The 20,910-nt window shown below is 39.0% G+C and overlaps 1 protein-coding gene across 1 annotated transcript; it reads right to left on the bottom strand.

Moving 5' to 3' along the window:
* Window positions 1–1,656: 1,656 nt before the first annotated feature.
* rbms1b (RNA binding motif, single stranded interacting protein 1b) lies at window positions 1,657–19,965 on the bottom strand. The gene is made up of 13 exons (XM_085373753.1): window positions 19,661–19,965; window positions 16,724–16,899; window positions 14,468–14,526; window positions 12,211–12,302; window positions 8,203–8,360; window positions 7,160–7,239; window positions 6,475–6,590; window positions 3,577–3,626; window positions 3,402–3,489; window positions 3,054–3,104; window positions 2,560–2,670; window positions 2,348–2,428; window positions 1,657–2,246 (listed from the first exon to the last, which is right to left on the bottom strand). The coding sequence occupies exons 1-13, from the start codon at window positions 19,709–19,711 to the stop codon at window positions 2,175–2,177; spliced, it is 1,185 nt and encodes a 394-aa protein (XP_085229879.1). The 5' UTR covers window positions 19,712–19,965; the 3' UTR covers window positions 1,657–2,174.
* Window positions 19,966–20,910: the final 945 nt, after the last annotated feature.

The raw sequence follows: 20,910 nt of genomic DNA, 5'->3' as shown, positions 1-20,910 counted from the left end.
AAGAGGAGAGATCCCTTAAACTGTACAAACAAGTTAAGTCTGGCAATTGTGGCACAAGTTAAAAAAAACAACATGTAACTCATATAGCTCTAGAAAATCTCTTATTACCTAAAGCAGTCTGTACAAAAATCTTCATAAATTAGAACTTTTTCATATAACTTAATGTCTGTTCACTACGGTGGTTGCTTATACGAGCAATTTTTTATTGATGCACCTCTTCGACTCTTGACCCAGATACTATGGCACTTGGTTCAGACACCGCTAGCAGCATTAACCTCACAGGACAGTATTACTCGTCAGTCTCAGGCATTACACAAGAATCTCAAGTAGAATTGGCCCTTTGTATCTGTTGCACAACCTAGCTAACTACAGAGGAAATGCTGCTCTTTGTAGATTCAACACAAAGTTTGTATAAACGAGCACAGATTGAGTGAACACCACAAAAGCTATGCTGTCAGTGATAATCTGAAAAGCCTTTACATTTGCCTGTGGAATCTGCTGCCAAAAAGGCTATGAAACTGAGTGAGTGAACGCAAGTAGAGCTGTCCCCAATAGTGATTATGTTATTCCATCTTAATAAGATAAAAAAAAGAAAAGAAAAATAAAAGGAAACAGGTTTGAGGAAAATCAAAAAGTATTTAAAAAAAAAAAAAAAAAAAAAAAAAACCCTAAAGGGAAACAGCTGTTTCCTTTCAGGCTGACAGGCTCCTGAGTGTGGGATTTGGTCTGGAAGGACGGGCTGGACCTGCTAACCCGGCCTAATACAGAGGAGAAAGAAAACTGAGGTAGATAACTGCTCTGACTGACAACCAGGTCGAATCACAGGCTTACTAGAGGACACCTTAGTTAAAATGGTTCAACTATTTAACAAATTGCCACTTATTTTTAAAGCACTATTTCATATCAGATTGCTTCCGTAGCACTCCATCAGTTTTTTTTCCTTTTAAATGAATCTTTACTATAGTGTTGCACCATCCCATTTTTCCTGTTACCATGAAAGTCATCTGTGGCACTTGCTGGAGCCTTCCTTCATACTTGTGTGTGTACTAAACTAAATGTAAATGTACAAAAAAAAAAAGAAAAAAGGCACACTGTCCAATCTACACTCTTTTTTTGCATGGTCACCTTTGTTAAAGAGACAAATGATGGCATTTCCTCACAAGCTTTGGTGACGTAAACTACAACTGAAAGTGCCAAGTCTGATTGTTTCCTATCAAAGAGTGAGGCGCAATAAAATACACATATTCATCAAATTTTTACCCTTCGACTCTTGCAACATTTGGCCAAGTTCTATTTTAAGGCTTTGATTAATTAATTTTCCACAATCATACGTCCATGTTTCCCGTTTTTGCAAAGTGAAAAATACCTACCTCATCAAAACGACAATTAGTAATACCACCTTTAAAAAGAGAAAGCACAGCCAACAAAACAAAATTACACCCACCCCACCAAGCTTAATTTTAGCTATTCTAAAAAACACATTTCAACATCCACACGAATGCACAGCCTTCTTTCTAAATAAATATTCCATCCAATAAAATCATCTTTGGAAAATTTCTTTTGCTGCTCTAGTAGGTTTTGGAGGAAGGGAGCAAAAACACATGTTCCATTAAAAAAAAAAAAAAAAAAACAGAAAAGGAAAAAAAGACCGCCTGCAGGTGAGAGCTCTTATCAAATTTTTTTGGCTTATTGCTGCTTTGTGGTGGTCTGTTCAAGAAATGTATCAAAACTATTAAGGCAGATTTTCAGACAGCAAGACTGAGTTCTAAGAAAAAAAGAAATCACTTTACAAGAAAAAAACAACAACACTAAACACATCACCATATCAACACTCACACAGCAAGCACAAAAAGGTTATTTTCAAATATTTGGCAAAAAAAAAAAAAAAAAAAATCCTCAGGAAAAAAGTGAACAGAAAACATCTTTGCACAACTGGACACGTGATTCTTTCTTGTGTCCTGTGCGACCCCTAGTAAAAAATAAACGTTCTAGTATGAAAATAAAACTTCTTTAAATAAACTTTGAATCCTTTGATGAACTTAGGTGTACGCTCTGAAAACGATACCCGAAATAGTATCACTTTAAACATTTGAGCAAAACAGTGAAAGATCCTTAGCGTCCGCTGCGTTTGTAGACATTGTTGTGTGGGCTGTTGTCCAAAGGTTACCTCAGCACTACTTGGTTTGTTGATAGGAATAGGGGGAATGATTGCCGGATGAGTCCACATGTGACTGTCCACTGTTTTCCTGAAAGAAAGAGTAATAACTCAGTTTTTTTTTTTTGGGGGGGGGGGGGGGCGCAAAATATTTTGCTAAAAGTGAGGCTGCAATTTTGTTGCTGCACATACTTCCACAGGAACAGTGGCTGTCGGCAGATGTGGATACTGTGGGATATATGCTCCTTGCATAGCTGTATTGGGAGCCATAAACTGCAAGAAAATGGAAAATGAGACTATTCACAAACCAAAATAAGCATATCTTAATAAATTTTTTTTCCTCTAAGACAAAAGTATAATGAGTCAAACAATCTCTCAGTTAATCTCATGCAGGTTTCTCTCACCGTTCCTGCACTACCCAAGGAGAGGTGACCCATCTGCTGAGTGAGAGGCGCCATCATAGAAGCAGGCTGCAGTGACAGAGATGGGTCAATAGAGGGCGATATCACTGTACCCTGCAGAAGTAGCAGAAGGTGAAGCAAGTTGGCTATAAACATCTCGACTGGCCTGACGCATCAGACACTGTTTGTATATTGTTGCCAACTCATTTCAAACTAAGACCATCATATTTTAAATCTGTTAGAAATCATTTAGCATATGTCATTAAATACACAGCTTCATACAGTCCATTGAAAACAGTCATTTAGACACCCATAGACAAACACCTTGCTCAGTCCTCAAAAATAAATAAATAAATAAATAAATCAGCGTCATCTGTGTGTAACTACTACTTTATGTGTCCGTCTGTTTACAGTAAACCAAAGACATATTTGGTGACTAACAGATTATGATTAAAAGAGAAACAGCAGAACAAAATATGGAGAACTCCTGTTCTTACTGGGTGCTGCATGATGTAAGGTTGATGAGGCATCCAGGATGGGTTCTGCATCTGGAACATCAACAAACACACTCTGTAAACAGTCTGACTCAGAGCAAATGCTATTTCCAGAGATCACGTCCTACTGCGATGGCACATAAACAAGCATAAAAGGCTATACCGGCATTTGTCACATACTTGACCTACATCTCCAAACCCCCCCCCCCCCAAAAAACTATTTCAAATCTCAAAGACACATGTTTTACAAATATTTTTGAAACTAAATCACATATTTCTATTACAATGTTCATGTATTTTACATACATATGTTTTAAAGTGCATATTTATCAATAGAAAAAGTATTCAAACCTGATATGTGGAAAGCGTAGACATGTAGGGAGACATGGAAGTTTGAGTAATCATCCTGTTTGACATACTGTATGGTGCTGGAAAAAATCTGTCAAAGTGTATTGAGAATATTATATTATATGACGTAAATATATTGAAACAACAACAGTGCATTATACATGTTAATCTAGTTTACCCATTTTGCATAGCAGCTGAACTGGGATCATATGTGAGTGTCATTCCAGCCTGAGGAAAAAGAAGACAGGACTTTAGCAACTTAGATGAAGTCTGCAACTTTAAATAACATAAAACCATCAGCTGTGGCGTGACACTGGGTCTATATACACACACTTCTGTTTGTTGGGAACAGAAGATGTTCATCTTTTTTTTTTTTTTTTTAAATAAACACTGTTTGTACTGACTGACCAAACACAGTCAGCTGATGGTGGTTTGTTTTGTTTTGTTTTGTTTTCTCAAAGTGTAAAGCACTAGACCTAGCCAGAAATTATTACCACGCACTAGAAATGCAGTGCCTTGAACAGCACATGCTGTGGACTAATAATGTCACAGCGTTTATAGCTATAACTTGTGCTCCGTGAAGTGGGGCGCACATTGTATGAGGTATCAAGGAATCAATTGACACTTCTATCCCAGGATTTAAGAACCTGTGATGATGAGTGTGCTCCAGCCTTCACAAACCAGATGTTAGATGGCTTCTTTTTGCAGATGAAACCGCTTTGCCATTAAGAAACAGACCAACAGTGGTGTTGTACTTTGTTCCTCTTTTTTGGGAACAGAAGTTGCAGTCATTACTTATAATTCCCTTTTAGTTCATTCATTTGGTATAGCACACACTGTATGACACATACATTCATGCCCTGTAGAACAGGAACTAAAACTAGAGTCGGACCTTTAGCCCAAGTTAATGTTGAGCCTAGGAACGAAGACAGGATAATCTGCTGACAGGAGTGTTACACCCATACGATAAAACAAATGAGTTCAGTGGTGATCAGCGACACGGAAATTGCTCTTTAAAAAGAGCTTATTGATATAGCGCTGACTGAATGCAGACTGTACAGTCTATGTACAATGAGTAGTACCCACAGTAGAGACAGCAGAAATCTGTGCAATCTTTCTTGCTCTGCAGCTTAAATACCATGGAGTTGCAAGAAATGGATCATCCTAATCAGCTGTAGCATTTTGAGTCAGTCAGTGCTTGTTCCAACAGTTAATGAGAAAAGCCTGGCTGGTAAACCCCCCCAAAACAAAACAAAACAAAACAAACAAACAAACAAAAACACCCCAGTTTTCACAGAACCAGAAAGCTTTTCTGCAACGTCACCAAGAAGCCCTGAGCTTGAATGACAGAACTAGCTCGTACATTTGCATTTCTCTGGCACTTGCCCAAGGAATCCGATTATCTTCACAGTGTAATATATAAATACATTCATCTTGAAGGGGTGCTAATGCTCAATTGACACATTTTGTGACTGTGCAAAGGGTGAATGACAGAGCAAACAAGTTCACCATGTTTGAGTATGCAGTGTGGTCATGTGTATTATTAGTCTCTGTGAAACTGATTGAGGAAATCCATCTCCTAGCCTACTATATACATTTTTAACTTCTGACATTTTTAATGCTTGCAGTTCTAAAATAAGACACAAGGAGTGTTTATTACACTGCTGCAGGTTTCTCTGAAAGGACTGTGTGATAATAGTCACAAAGCAAGGTGGTTTGATGATGATCTATGAAGGTACTTCAGCTACTAGTTCACCTTGTGTACTGACCAAGGGTACTACTTTTTAGCTTTCCTCCATATAATAGTGCCATTGAGATTAGACTCCACAGATATTTGTCCTCTACCAGCTCTGCCTAAAGCATCACCTGAAGCACTGTCAGTGAACTGAGAGAACTATGACATAGGTGGACACTGAATATGAGCAGACAATTTTACAGGCATTAATGATTTGGAGGGGAATAAAAAACCTCGGCTGGCAGTGATGAGGGCTACTAACAGGCTTAAAACAAACAAACAAAAAAGTCAGTCAGTACATGCAAAAGAAGTGGCTCCACAGTGTAGTGATTTACACATTTCCCTAACAAGCAAATCCCAAGTTTGATCCTGGGAGGAGACAGAATTCCCTTTAGGGTTGCGTCAGGAAGGGCATCCGACATTTAAAAAAAAAAGTCTGCCAAATGAAACATGCGGAGCTCCCCGCTGTGATGACCCCTCGTGAATAATGGAGCAGCCAAACGTTTCTTTTCTGAATAAGCTGAACACAACATTGTGAAATGTGACAGCTTTTACTGCATGCCTTTATCTTACTCAGTGCCATCTCCATAATTAAACCCAGGACTTCCCAAACCTAGTGATCAGTGAACTGATGGGCACAGCATCACAAAAGCTTACAGACCTGTAAGCTGCATAAAAAAAAAAAAAAACAAACCCAAAAAACAAAATGTAATCTCAAGCAAGTGAGCAGCTAAAGCAAGGAAGAAAACATCAAGGCACCATTAAGGCAGAAATATTGAATAATGTGTTGTTTAGATGTATTTTTATAGTGTATCACAGATTTTGTCTTATTCGTTGAGCCGCCCCTCTAGCTGGTATACTATCCAAATTTCATGGTAGCAAAAGAAAAAGAATGTAACATTTAAACTGGCGAGTAGGTTTATCTGCAAATCTTATGACGTTAATGAATACAAGACTTTAGTGTTTTAAATGTGTCATATAATTATACAAAGACCCATAGAACAATAGGCCTCAGTCTTTCCACTGAGAATCTGATTTCTTACATAGATACCCAAGATTGACTCTTAAGAGACCCTCTAAGGAATCTGCACCACGGGATTTTCTAGGAATAGTGGCGCTATTTTCTGGAGCAGATGAGTTTTCAAGTTAAATTGTTATGGCAAAACATATGGCAAAAACCAAACTATTGTCATGAAACAAAAACAAGCTACCAAGTAAATCTGAAGTTACCATTGCTGAGCTTCAAATCCTGCTTCATAGCACAGGCCTCAGATTTTTGCCCTTTATTATTATTCCTATCTGCCCGTGGATTAGTAGCTGAGACTCATTCCATCAACTTACCAGTCTAGAGTCACCATCCCTTCCCCAGTATCGACCATTCTGGCCAAATTTATTCTGGCTTTGTCTCTTTTTCTGTCCACCATCAGCAAACTTGCAGAGCAAAGGTTCAGTTGGCGCTAAAATGAAAAAAAAGAAAGAGGCATGGCAAGAGAATGAAATATGAGATTTGTGTTTAACAAACACTATTGCACAGACTCATTGTTCGCCATTATTTTCTGTGTAGTCAGTCACTCTCTGAAGCCTAGGAGTACACATTTACTAGCCAGCCTGGGAACACAGACATCTAATTTGGCAGCTGTGGAGCTTTAATCCCCTCCCCTTCCTGACCAAGGCACGGCCAGCAGAGACTACTTCAGTCTAATAATCCAATTAAAACGCTTAGAGAGGGAGTGAAAGCCACACAGAGCAGCTCTTTCGTTTTCTTTGTCTATGCTCTGCCTCTTCGGGCTGAGTGTATATGAGCTCTTTACCAGCAGACTCACTGACTCCTGTTGGAAGAATGAACCACTGAGCCAGTCACTTCATCTGGCCCATACAACTCCACCCAATCTTATGCAGACTAGCCCTAATAGACTTTATTTTCTATCACATCTTTTTGTTAATGACATAGGTGTTAAACCTTAAATGCAGTATTTTGTACAATACACACCACCAAATATAGTATAGGTATAGTGTATGTTCTTACCTGCTACACCTGGAGGTGTCTTAATGAACTTTCCATTGAAGTGTGAAATGACTGCATCACATTTTTCCGTTGACTCCATCCTGAAGCCCAAAAACAGAGTGAAAAACAACAGAAGTGACATTTGCAGCAACAAGGCGTCAGGTGCTTTCCTAAAATGACTTCTTTATCAGTTAGTGGAAGCGGTGGTTTGTCATAAGTGATTTTTATCTACAAGTTCATAGCGTGCATCTTTTGTAGAATCAACTTGAATGGTTTTGGACATGCACAAAAAGATTCCCGTGATGCAATATGATAATTTCTGTTTTGCCAGTCTTGACCATGGCTTTGACTGTCAGGTATTTTAGTTAAATGTCAGGTTACGCGAGTACGACTGGCGGAAGCTATTATTATCACTGCAATTAAATAAACCAGTCATTGTGAAACTATTTTTAAAGGCGTTTCCATTTGTCCATACATGAACAGTTTCTTTGTTAATCGACAACAGCCCCAGTGTATGTGTTTTTAGGTATTATTTTTAAGAAGTGAAACAAATTCTGAAAAGGGCATTGAGATTTTTACAACAAGAATGTTTTTTTTTTTTTTTTGTTTTTTTTTTAGTGATATAAAGATTTATTTCTACTTTATGACTGGTAAAAATCAAGTAGAACATAGCAAATGTGATTAAAACTGTGGCATTGTTAATAATAAGTTAATATCAGACTTCCTGTTGATTTTCTTGCCTGTCTGGAAAGGCCCATGCCACATGTTTCTATTCCTGGCCTTGACGACACTTGTGTTTTAGTGGCGAAAAGTAGTCTCTTCCCATTTACAGTTGTAAAGATACCTCTTTTGGCCAGGAAGCAATCCAACAATTTTTCAACAAAAAATATACAATGCTAGGTAGAGGCCAGAGAAGTTTTTCAGTTATTTCACATGCTTATTTGGTTTAGTCATACCAGTGCGGTATGCACAGGGGCGGGGGGGGAACAACAACAACAACAACAACAACCTCTCAATACCATTTCAAGTTCTATTTCTGACAATAAATTACAAAAGAATCCAACCTTGCAAAGCCCACTCCTCTGCTGACTCCACTGGAGTCCCTCAGGATGCGAGTTGATATGACCTGGCCAAAATGCTTTAACATGTTCTCCAGTTCCTGCTCATCCACAGACACAGGCAAGTTGGAGATGTACAAGTTTGTTGGGTCTTGTTCTTGTTGCTAAGAAGACGAAGAAGAAGAAGACGAAGAAGAAGAAAAAAAGAACAAAGCGCAGATATATCAAAACATTGTAATTGCAATACCAGAAATGCCATAAACACACCTGGAAAAATATTCCTTTGTAATATCACATCCACACTGACTTTTTAGTAATGTGTAGACGGAAGAGGAAAGGAGCCACTTCCTTAGGAATTCAATATTATTTATCCTCAGTAATGGGGGAGTTTTCAGTAATAAGGGGTTGGCTAAGAGCACTGATAAGATGATATTTGCATGCGGCTCATGGTGGCTTAAGGCTCGCAGCTGGCTTCTTGATGTATTTTAAGAGCATCAGCAGAAATGCAAGAGATAGCTATGAATCCCTGGGGAGAGGCCTCTCACTATAGGCATCTGTGTTGTGTTTTTCATAAACAGCAACAATAACAGAAAATGGAATGACAACAAATTAGCTGCAGCTTAAGCAACACCAAACAATAGCAATGTGTTCAAACATAGGATTTAACCCTCAAAACTGAATGGTTGCTGGTGCCAGATGGGCTGGTCTGAGTATTTCAGAAACTGTTGTGTGGGAAAATCCCAGCAGATCAGCAATCTTTAGGGTTTACAGAGAATAGTTTGAAAAGGAGAAAATATCCAACATACTGTTGATGCTAGAAGTCAGAGGAAAACGGTCAAATTGCTTTAAACTGACAGCAAGACCAATTACAATCAACATATGCAGAAGAGCATCTCTAAACACACATCAGCAGCAGAAGCAAACAGCGGGTTGTACTCCTTTCAGCTAAGAACAGGAAGTGAAGCTAAAGTTCACACAGGCTCTGCTGAAACTGTTAGATCTTTGCCAGCAGAGTGGACACCCATAAATCAATCAATAAATAAGTGAGCTTCTTTTTATGGTTGTTAGACATGACTTAATTGTAAATATTCACGGGGAATTTTGACCCAGTACTTACCGTTACTTGTGACTTATGTAAACAGAAGTTAGATTGAGGTGAATGACCTCATTTTAAAGATCCAGTAAGTCGACTTCAATAGCTTATTTCTATCTGGATTCAGTTTTGCCTTAATGATCCAAATCGAAGTAACAATGACAATGGTACGCATATAACGACGTATCTAAAACCTTAAGAAACATTTATTTTTAATGTTTGTATTTAAAAAAAAAAAAAAAAAAAAAAAAAAAAAAAAAAAAAAAAAGCATAGTGGTTGGAGCAAGATCCCATTGGACCGCAGACACGGAAATGACACAGGACACTTGCTCCTTGCTCAGTGTTGTGTGGGAAGGTGAACTATTTTTTCCCAGACAAATCCACTGTTACCAAACCAACTCTCAATTATTCATTTCCTTTTTTGAAAGATATAAAGCCACAAGTTAAATAACATGACTTCAGAGGCCACCATCGAACCATCTGTTATTTTATATTCCTGTATATTCATTTAACAATATTCAAAACTCTAACTTGAACTGCTGTATAAATATACGATTATATTTAATGAAAAGTCTTTGAAGTGGGTAGAATATCATCAGCCTGGGCAGACATACCGTAGGAGCACATCAACATGGATATACACGAAGTGATGAAAAATAATCGAGCTGTGTCACCATCACCAATTTTACTCGCAGTACTACTTTTTTTAGACAATAGCAATTTCAAATAAAACATTAAATATTAAAATATTGTTTAGAGCTGTAATATAATCTGCTTTGGTTTGCTCAAATGTAACATGAATTTATGGTCTGTTCTCTAAACTTCCACAACCTTCAGTTCCTTTTTAAGTGTTTCATTCAAGTTAACAGACAGAGCTGCTTCTGCTTCATGTATTATTGAGTGGGGCCTTTTCTAATAAACTAATCTAACATCATTTATAAAAGCTGAAAATAATGTTTGTTACAAAAAGACCACCAAAGAATTTTATTTTAGTATTTGGTATGACCTCCTAGTGGTTTTAATGATAACATGTACGTGATCTGATATGTACTCTACAAAGCCTGATGATCCAAGTCATCCCACTACAGTTTGAAAAAACGTCCTATGATACGAGGAATGTATTCGATTTCTCTCATTAATTAAGTGTCCCCATAAATATTCAGACGGGTTAAGGTCATGTAATTGTGGAGTGAAGTCCTCCGTGGTCTTCTTTGGTGTTAAAATGGTTCTTGCAAAGTGTTGACTATATTTTGGAACATTGTCCTGCTGTAGTATAACTTCTTGAATACTGCCAAAACAATGTGTCACAAAGTATTTGATACACAGTAGTACCCTTGACTCCTTATATTTACATGAGAATTTGGCTTCTCCTCTTTTTAAATGCAGTTTAGAGATCACTACTCACATTCTGAGAGCCTTCTGTTGATTTTTGACTTTTTATTTTGCTAATCATGCATCTGTGAAAAAAGCTTTATGTATCGATTTCGTAATGATATAGTAACTTCTGGTCTGCGTCACTGCGATTTTAGTATAACTGATACTGTTTCTCCAAAGTGCACTGGAGTTTCATGCACCTTTAAAACTTTCAGTCAAGCCCTGAGAATTTGACACAGAACAATTTGAGTCACTTTGTCCTGATGTCATGTTTCCCATCATCACGGCGCTACTTAACGCGCAATGCAGTTCACAGCCATATTTATAGGAGCTGAGCAACAACTGCAACTTGATCTACTTGAACAAGCTTCTGATGAGTAGATCCAATCCAGCTGAGCATCAACTGATTGCAAGCTTCAACAGAAGAAAAACAAGTCAAGGAAATACTGACCAATCCCAGCAAACATGTCACAATGTTGTTGTTTCTTTAAATGTTTAAAATCCTCAAACTTTCAGATTATTTTTAAAGCTCAGATACAAATTAATTTTTTGGAATGCTCTCAAAAGCAGAAATGTACTAAAAAATGATAACAAATGTTTTCTAGTTTTGTACAAATGAGAACCAAAATGGAAACTGATAGAACACAAGTGAAGAAGACTATTAATGACAGCAAAAACGACACCAGGGAGAAAGCTGCAGGAAGAGGTTGGAGATTCAGCAAATGTCTTGGTAGAGTCCTTTTGACAGCAGTCAAGTAAAAGTACTTACTTTCTTTTGACAAGACATGAACTATGACCTCCAAGATCACTGAACATCAACTCCTAAATCACGTTTAAAGCACACACACACACACCAGAAATACCTGTTACACATTAACCTACCATTTTGTTCATTAATAATTACTGCAAATGGAACAACTGCAATCCAGCAGAGTACATATTCATTAAAACTCATTTTACATTGAGGGCCACATACAGCCCACTTTGATCTTGGCCAGACAAGTGAAACTTCCCTTTCTGGCAGCGTAAAGACATTTACCTGCACATTTAACCCCGGAGATATGACAATAAAAGCTAGTGTTTCTACATGATAAATGTATAAAATTACAGGAAAAAGTTCTGGTAGCTCACTGCACATTGTGTCCCATATTCCTGTTTTTCCTGTTCCTGTCCAGTAGCCCAGATTGGAGAATTGGCGGCCAATTCTGGCCCTTGGCCCTTATGTTTGACAACCCTGCTACAAGTAATTGTATAATTCACATGCAGCAACCTAGAGGCTGCCACAAACTGGTGCATGGGTTACTTTTGTCACACATACAGTAATTACACAAATAGAGACTGTTCTCAGCACACACTTCCTGTATGATTCAATTCAGTGATCAGAGCCAATGAGCATACTGGTTGTGGAACGTATATCATGCAATCCTGCTATGTAATACCTTAAGGATTAGTTTTAAGTTGATCAAGTAGCCAGAAGGAGGACAAAGAGTGAAGCTGAGTGATTTGTATTGATGTGATATCAGGATTAGTCTGCAATGAAGCCTTACCTTTGCCATCTGAGCCTGGACACCGCTTGTCTTCAAGGTAGCCACAGCTTTCTGAGCTGCAGCGGGGCTATCAAAGTCAACAAAGCCATATCCTGAGGGGATAAAACACATAATTAGGATGACATTCTAGACCACAGACATTACATGAGGAGAAGACATGGCTCTCAACAAATTCTGAATAACTCTACAGGGGACCCTCTGAGCCACTCAGCAGTCAAACTGAGAAACATGTTGTTGACAGTTTAAACTGTGTGACATACAAAAAGTGTTTGAGCATGAACCAGCTTTTTAAGGTCATGCCACAGCATCTCGGTTGGATTCAGGTCAGGACTTTGACTAGGCCACTTAAGCCATTCAGAGGTGGATTTGCTGGTGTGTTCTGGATCATTGTCCTGCTGCAGAACCCAAATGTGCTTCAGTGTGAGATCACGAGCAGAATTCATGGTTAAATTTACCACAGCAAGTCTTCCAGGTCCTGTGGCAGCAAAACAGCCCCAAACCATCACATTACCACCACCATGTTTCACTGTTGGAATGATATTCCCTTTCTGAAATGCTGTGTTAGCCTTCTGACCCTGCCAAAAAGTTCAGCTTGTCTCGTCAGTCCACAGAGCATTTCCCCAAACGTCTTCAGGATCATCAGGATGTTTTTTGGCAAATGTGAGACGATTTTCTACATGAACTCTGCTATCCATGCCATTTTTGCCCAGTCTGTTTCTTATTGTTGAATCTTGAACTCTGACCTTAACAGAGATGTGAAGCCTGAGGTTCTTTAATGCTGTTCTGGGTTCTTTTGTGAACTCTTGGATAAGTCACTGATGTGCTCTTGGAGCAATTTCGGTCAGCTGGTCACCCGTGGGAAGGTTTACAGTGCTCCAAGTTTTCTCCAGATGTGTATAGTAGCTTTCACCGTGGTTCAATTGAGTCCCAAAGCCTTAGAATTTGCTTTGTAACCCTTCCCAGGCAGAGAGATGACAGTGACTTTCTTAAGTGTTTCTTTAGATCGTGTTATGATGTGTTGCTTTTTGAGATCTTTAAACCTCCTTCACTGTCAGACAGGTTTTATTAAAGTGATTTATTGCTTCAAGTGGCTGCCAAAAGTTTTTTTTAATAGTTTGTGCTGGATTTGACTTTTATGCCCCAGTAACCACTGAAATTAAACCTACAGCCTTCTCCTAATTCATTTAGAAGGGGTCATCACAATAACTGCCCAAATAACTACTCAGAGGCATTTCAAAGATCGATGTCAAGTGATGAGACTTGCTCTTACAAGGAATTTCTCTATACCAGGAACAGATAATGATAGAACCACCAATAGCTATCCTTGAGATAACTATTCATTCTATATTTTAAGATGTAACTTTAAAATGTATATTTTTGTATATTACATGATATAGTTCTTTCTGTTTGTACATATAAATATGCTTGATTTGTGTGTGTGACAGCATGTTTTTCGAAAGTAGGGGGGGAAAAAAGTGCTGAGGCTGCAGATACCAGTGGGTCAGTTCAGCTCTTTGTAATGGGGGTACAAACAGGGTGTATACATAGTTTATAGCTTCTACTGCTCTTGATATATAGAACACATTTAAAATGAGTCATGATGAATGTATCAGAACAGTTCCAGCTAAAAAAATGGGTCACACTGTTTTAAAAAAGCCAGTAAAAAAGCCAAATAAGGCAGTTTTTAAAGTGGATAAATAAGGTCATCGCAAAAGCCTGTTCTATTTAAAATTCAGTCAGAGCCTCGCAAGGTCTTTAATGGTTTCTCATTTCACTGAAGGACTTTGATTTACTGGCATCTCTATAATCCAGTAGAGAGTGACAAAGCGATCTCTTAATCCCATTACCCCTAGAGATTCAGCAAGCCCTGCTTTAGTCAGGTGAGCAATCTACTAGAACTGGAATAAGACCAACAGTGTCACTCAGCAAGAAGAGGAAGAGTTGGGCGCGTCTTCCTCCTAGGCAGCGTGCATGATAGCGACAAACCAGCGACAAGAGCCGCTGCTTAAAATAACACGAGCTGAGAGGCAGCTTTAAACAGCCTGACTGTCTGTTTCCTGAAATGATCTGAAACTACATGTCTGCTTGATTTTTTTTAATGACAGAAGTCACACCCTGGATGCTGCAGTTTTTGGAGAATTTTAGGAATGTGTAGGTGCTATACATCTTGCGTGGCAGTTTCCTTTCATGCATATTGAATCTCAAGAGAGATAAAAGAGGGCAGTGCTGGTAAGACAAAAAAAAGAAGATGACACACCTTTGCACTTATTTGTAGCCTTGTCCAGGATAGCTTTTGTTGATACAATTTTGCCATACCTATGGGAGGAGCAGAAAGGCGAGGTATTGTTAGCAGGTTTGCGCACCAGACAAAGCCAGTTATAAAACACTTTGACTGAGAGAAGAGGTTGAGCAACAATCCATGACATCACTGTAAAAACATGAGAAACAGGAAGTGGTTTCCATGTGGTGCTGAAAACCCCACAGTGCTGCAAACAAGTAATCTCCAATTTCAAATAGTCCCTTTACCTAAACCAGTGTTTTAAACTTTTAACAGTCTCATTGTCTCTTGCAAGAAGGAGGGTTGCTGAAGGGCAACATCCTTGCAAAGTCTATGTGTCACAGGCTGTTTCAAGATTATATTTAGGCTTAGTAGTGAACTATATACACATTAAAACCGTCTTCACAGAAGACTTTTTCACTGACAGATTTCTCTAAAGTACTGACAGACCCATGCCTCATGAAATACAAAGATTATCGCATTCAAATGATTCTTTCTTGGCATTAGCCGTCTTTCCAATCCATCGCTTGAAGGTTTAAATTAGTTTAGTAAATGCAAAGTGGTTTACTTGACCATTTTGCATTGCATGTCATGCTTACAGGTCACCACAGATTCCATTCACTACATTGCTCCTATGCTTTCCCTTTTAATCAGGATACCCTTTTAAATTTCCATGTTACTTAAGACAAAACCCTAAATTGCTCTGTCACAAATATTATGTAATAGAGATAAAAAGTGCTTTTGTAGGTACAACGTTTAGTCCTCTTCAAACTAGAAAAGGGTTAGTAATAAAATCTGTGACCAAAATGGGAATAACAAGACAAAAGGAAAATCTCCAGAATCTTTATTTAGTTTTGTTTTTTTAAATTGTACAGTATTTTCCAAATCTGAAGGGTTTATATGCCCTTGCTTCAGGACACAATGTAACCCGAAACAAACTGGAGGATATATAAGCTACAGATGCTAAACTGGGTGAAAGAGCATGAACTTATGACCCCTCTTTCTCCTGAACATTAATTTTAATTTACTCAACTACAGATCCTGTTACTTCTCTTACAGAACCATCAAAATGCAGAACATTTGCATGTACCTAACACGTAACCGCTTATCACAACTTTCAGATCATTCGCTGTGATCCAGTGAGGTATTCTGAATGCACAAGTCAAGTCTTGTTTGCTCCCATATTTAAAAAGGAAGTGGTAAGCAGCACGTTTGATGTGATCTCTGCGATGCACCTATATACACCACGACAAATAAAATGATTCCAACTACATCCTCACATGATTCGGAAAAACAAAAAAATCCCCAGGGTCAAAAATTTTCTTTTGGACCCGAAATTTACCTATAAGCCTCTGCATACAAATGAACCGCACATTTTTCCTTCTTATTCACTGTCATATTTTTAAGATGGGGCCTCAGAGAGAAAAGGAAATGAAATTACTGATGCGCCATGGTCTGTCTCCTTGGTATATAAAAAGCAATCAGGATGCAAAGAGGGCTGTGAATGAGCTCAGTGCATACCTTTTCTTTTTTTTCCCCCCACACATACGATATATGAAATCTTTGACTCTGTGCCCTGCATGCTGTCAAGTTGAGTTATGTTCTATTTTTCTCTTTCCATGTACAGTCCTTGAGATAACTATTAAATCAGTATTGAAGTGTATCCTTGAATATTGCTGTTATATTGCTAAAATGACACATTTACCTCTTACGTCAACCTGTTTGCATTCTCATAAATTTACAGTATATGAACAAAAGCACTGGGCCACACCTCCTAATCTTTGAATTCAGCTGTATAAAAATAAAGCAACAAGCCACGCAGTCTACCTTTACAAGCAATTGTAAAAGAACTGGTTATCCGATACCACCCCTGCAACAGGTTTGTGAAATTTATTTCCTCCTGGATATTCTACAATTAACTGTAAGTGTAAGCACATCAACTCAGCCATGTAGTGGCAGACCACGTAAAGTTAGAGAGCCAGGTTGCTGAGTGCTGAAGTGCACAGTGTGTAAAAGTCGTCAACGCTCTGCTGACTCAGCGACGGCAGAGTTTTAAACCTCCCCTGCATAAACATCAGGACAAAAATTGTGCACTGAGGGCTTTCATGGTGCGATATTCCAGAGTGCTTTTGTCCATATAGTGTTTTTCATTAGTCACAACCAGTGCAAACTAAAATAAATCAATGAATGATCAATGGCAGATAATAAAGGACAGCGCAGGACGGTGGTACTCACGGCTGACAGAGCTTGACTAAGTCATGATCTGTAGTTGAAGGAGACAGGCCTCGGATGTAGAGGTTTGTTTTGCTGAGCTGCTCCCAGCCTGCAGTGCTACTGCTGCTGCTGTTGTTGGTGCTGCTGTTGGTGCTCGGGCTGGGTGGAGCCATGGGATGTGACAATAGAGCAGGTTGCTGTTGTACGTCAGGGAAACAATAGGTTAGACTCGTTTCAAGGGTTCATCAAAAATCAAACAGGGTTTATTATCCATTCATACATGTTGTTACAATAGACACGTACAAGGGGAAAAACAAGGATCTGTCTGAACCCTGGAAACCATCATGGAAACATGTAATGTCCAGTGTGAGAATTATTATTATTATTTTTTGCATACCACTGATTCATAGATACAGGGCAATCCTCAACATACCTCTGCAGTCAGCATAATCAGCCCACACAGCCACCTGTAGCTTTGACATCAGCATCACACTAACGTCACAATGCCTCAGGGTGTCGAATAAGCTATCTGCAGCCATCTAAGGTGTAGCTCTAAACCCTTTAACCTCAATATTCTGCTATAACATGCTTTACTTATTTAGGGACGGCTTTTCAGACTTCAATATATATGTATGACAGTCTTTTCACAAAGTGAACCAACGCTTTCAGTGTCAGCATTGTGTTTGTTAGCTACTGAGCCTCTTTATCGAAGGCGGGGAATATAAAAAAAAAGCAAAAGTAAAAGTCCTCTGGCGACTGAGCAACTTTGAGCTTTGTGTTTACAAGACACAGATGTCCCAGTCTGACAGAACTTCTCCCCTTGGGGATTTGTCTCCCTCCTCGCTATCTGACAGTGATTACCCCCGACCTCCAATCCCTCCCCCCACCCCCCTCTTTGAAGAATCACACGCTGAGAGGAAGCTGATGGCATCCCAAGCACGAAGTGGTGACAGGATTGAGCAATCCAAATCTGGACGTCAGCCTAGAGGATCTTCTCTTGTGACCAACTGGTCGCCTGCCTCACATGCCTTCACCATGAAACAAGCCTGACCTACTGTTTTCCCACTGACTCCAGGCAAAAGTCTCTATCTCCCTCACCCTTAACCACCAGTCACCCGCTTTTCGAAGCATGGTGAGATTGCTACACAATTTGAACAGAATGAGATTAATGAGAAACAACTGATAAAAGTCAAATTATTAATTGCCTAAGATGGTGTTTCTCTTGATAACAGCAAACACAGAGTTTTCACATATTGTCAGGCCAAAAGATGTAAACAATAATTACCTTACTGGGATTCTGCAAGTACCGTATCATACACGTTCAATATTAACTAGCTACTACACCTCCTGTATCTTTTTTTTAAATCTTCACAGTTTCATTAAAATACACTATACGTAATCCTTTTATATTCCTGTGGATGGTTATGGGAGGACTTAAGCCTGTGGGTGGCTACACCCTGAACCAGTCACCACTCCATCACAGAGCCAACAAGGCCATGCTTACGGTCAATTTAGCATCACCAATTAACCTAACAAGTATATTTTTGGACTCTGGGAGGAAGTATCGAGAGAGGCACAGGGAGCGCATTCAAACTCCACACAGTCAGCAGATACAAAGCAAGAACCCTCTTGCTTTGATACAACAGTTCAATGTGCCACCCAAAACCAAGAATAACAAATAAGACAAGTCTTATTAGGCAAGGCAAGGCAAGGCAAGTTTATTAAAGCTAAATTCTTGGTCTCTCAAAAGACAGACTCTTAAGCAGACATGAATCACATCCTGGGAAAAAAAAAAAAAAAAGCATAGCTGATGCTATCTCTGGGTACATCATTAACAAATATATTTGTCATATTAAGAACTTAAACAGTAGGAAAGGAGATGGAGCTTTTGGTTGTTTTTCTTCAAGTTATATCTTTAAAACTTATATGTTTAAACTTGGCAGAGTCACTGCTGAATAATAGTTTTGTTTAAAAAAAAAACAAAACACTCTTTTCAGCTCTAAATGCCACATAATATAAAGTGAGACATGCCCTATATGCATGCACCTCGGTGACTGTTTATAACACCAACACACAAGGCAAGGCGATCTTAAAAGAGGATTCCGGCCACAAAGACCACAGCTTCATGTTTCAAAGCCTGGGACTCAGGTGGCTGTAACCTCCCTTTTTCTGTGGGGCTGAAAGTGAATTTGGCTTTCAGACAACTAGCTGATGCAGGAGTGCGAGAGACTGAGATGGGGGAGAGGACGACATCTTATCAGCCAGCTACAGACCAGCGGAGCCCGTCATATCCTAGCCGGAAATATACACAGGGTTTCCAGTAACAGGCCTCACCCATGGAGCTCTAGCCACAGGATAACAGCATGAGCAGCGCAAAGTAAATATGCTTATTCAAACCATTGACTCAAGGGGTGTTTTCGACATCTATATGTAACTGGCACAAAGTAAATCCATCAGCGGGCAATGAAGCATCCATACTGTGTAATTATACGCTATAGAGGGGAAGATCTGTAGCCTTCAGCAAGTAAACTCAGTGAATGCATTTACTCTCGAATAGATAAAGCAGCCAGTGGCTTACTGCGCTGACAGAGAGCGCACTGAAACAGAAACCAAACAAAATAGAGACTGGTGCAAGTAAACATGCACCCTAGAAGTTGTTATGCGGGGTTTAGTTTATGTAAAGTGGTGTCGATGGCCAGTTCATGTTGTCCCTACTACAGGACCTGGACCGCAGCCCAGGAGCAGCAGGTATTCTCATTATTCATAAGTAGCCTATGTGGCGATTACATCACAAAACGTGAACGCTGCCACTTTAAATAACAAGTAAAAAAGTTTTCTCGGTTCACATTCGGTTTATGTGCGCTGTGCGATTCTGTCATACAGACTTATTCCATAAGGCTGCCGACGAGGCAACTTTACGTCGTAAGCCTGGTCTTTAGTAAATATTTGTTTATTTACCTGTTTGCGATGAGGAGTCCTTATCGGGTTTCCAGTATTGGCAAAAATCATCCTCAACTGGACAGTGGGTGTTAGTTGTTGCTAAAGCTACAGATTTCAGGTGAAATGCACCAAACTCCAAGTACAAGTAGAATATATGTTGATAGATATCCTCCTTACTCCGCTAAAAGACAAGAAAACTGGTTTCTGCGCATATTCGCTGTATACATATCCTTGTTGTCGTCGACTATCCGGCAACAGAAACCTCCGCAAATTGTCCCAACTTCAGTCGCCCAGCCCCGTCTCTTTTCTACTTAGCGACTATACGGGCTTCATTGATTTGCAGTCAGCGCCGCACAGGACAGACGCCGCTACGGTGGGAGAGACCATTTATGCTTTTGGGCGTAGGGGGGTTGGCGTTCATGAAAGGTAGCCACAATTAATTCCAGCTACCACATCTTTTGTTTAATGAGTATTAAATATATGTCATGTATTATAGCTGAACTGTTCTTCATGTGTGCGAGACTATCTGTAATTTCCTCGTTATCTAAACACATAAAACCAAGGCGCTGTTTCTCCCTCTGTTGTCGTTATACGTATTCAAGGCTACATACCAAACGTTCCACTGTGCACATCCACCGTCCTGGATGTGTTACCTTGGTGTTGTTCTACGTGAAAAACAAAAGGGCAAAACAAGATCTGTGCTATTAATTGTTTAGGTGCAGCCACCTGTCATCAAGGTGAAATCCAGTGTTTATGGGTCATGCGTCACCCTACCTTAAGCAGCACATTTATTAGCCATTAGCCAACTCTACAAGTCACGGTGAAGAAATTGGGATACACTAATAAAAACCTGAAAACAAAATACTGTGTCTACCTACAATCATAGCTTATAAGGTCTCTCAAACACTGTAGCTACATATCTGGCTTGAAAATACTAAAGATAATATGTTTTCTCTCATGTTGGTAAACTGACCCTTTAACCCTCAACCTAACCACATTTTTTGCATACATGGAATAACACTGGGACCCTGGGGGACCCAAGAAGAATTTACTATTAAAACCAAAAATATAAGAGCAAAAAAATGCAAACAAAATTAACAAAAAAGAAATAATAAAAGTATTATCACATATGCAAATAATGAAATCTAAAGATTATTTTTCTTTTTTTTTTACAAGTACAATCAATTTGCAAGTTTCTTAAAACTAAAATCTGTACTTTTTTAAAAAAATTTTTATATAGCTTGCAGCTTTTATGCAAAGTGCAATCC

Source organism: Diplotaxodon limnothrissa, linkage group LG16, assembly GCF_057381915.1.
Source record: "Diplotaxodon limnothrissa isolate DT_005_m linkage group LG16, D_limnothrissa_male_GT1.1, whole genome shotgun sequence".
Classification (NCBI taxonomy): domain Eukaryota; kingdom Metazoa; phylum Chordata; class Actinopteri; order Cichliformes; family Cichlidae; genus Diplotaxodon; species Diplotaxodon limnothrissa.
This window is presented reverse-complemented; position numbering and strand designations above follow the sequence as displayed.

Excerpts from the sequence above, each read along its gene's own strand:
- rbms1b (XM_085373753.1), bottom strand. The coding sequence starts at position 19,711 with ATGATTTTTGCCAATACTGGAAACCCGATAAGGACTCCTCATCGCAAA. Across the intron at positions 6,591-7,159 it reads GACACCTCCAGGTGTAGCAG|CGCCAACTGAACCTTTGCTC; the intron begins GTAAGAACATAC and ends TTTTCATTTTAG. Across the intron at positions 2,429-2,559 it reads CCTTGGGTAGTGCAGGAACG|TTTATGGCTCCCAATACAGC; the intron begins GTGAGAGAAACC and ends ATTTTCTTGCAG.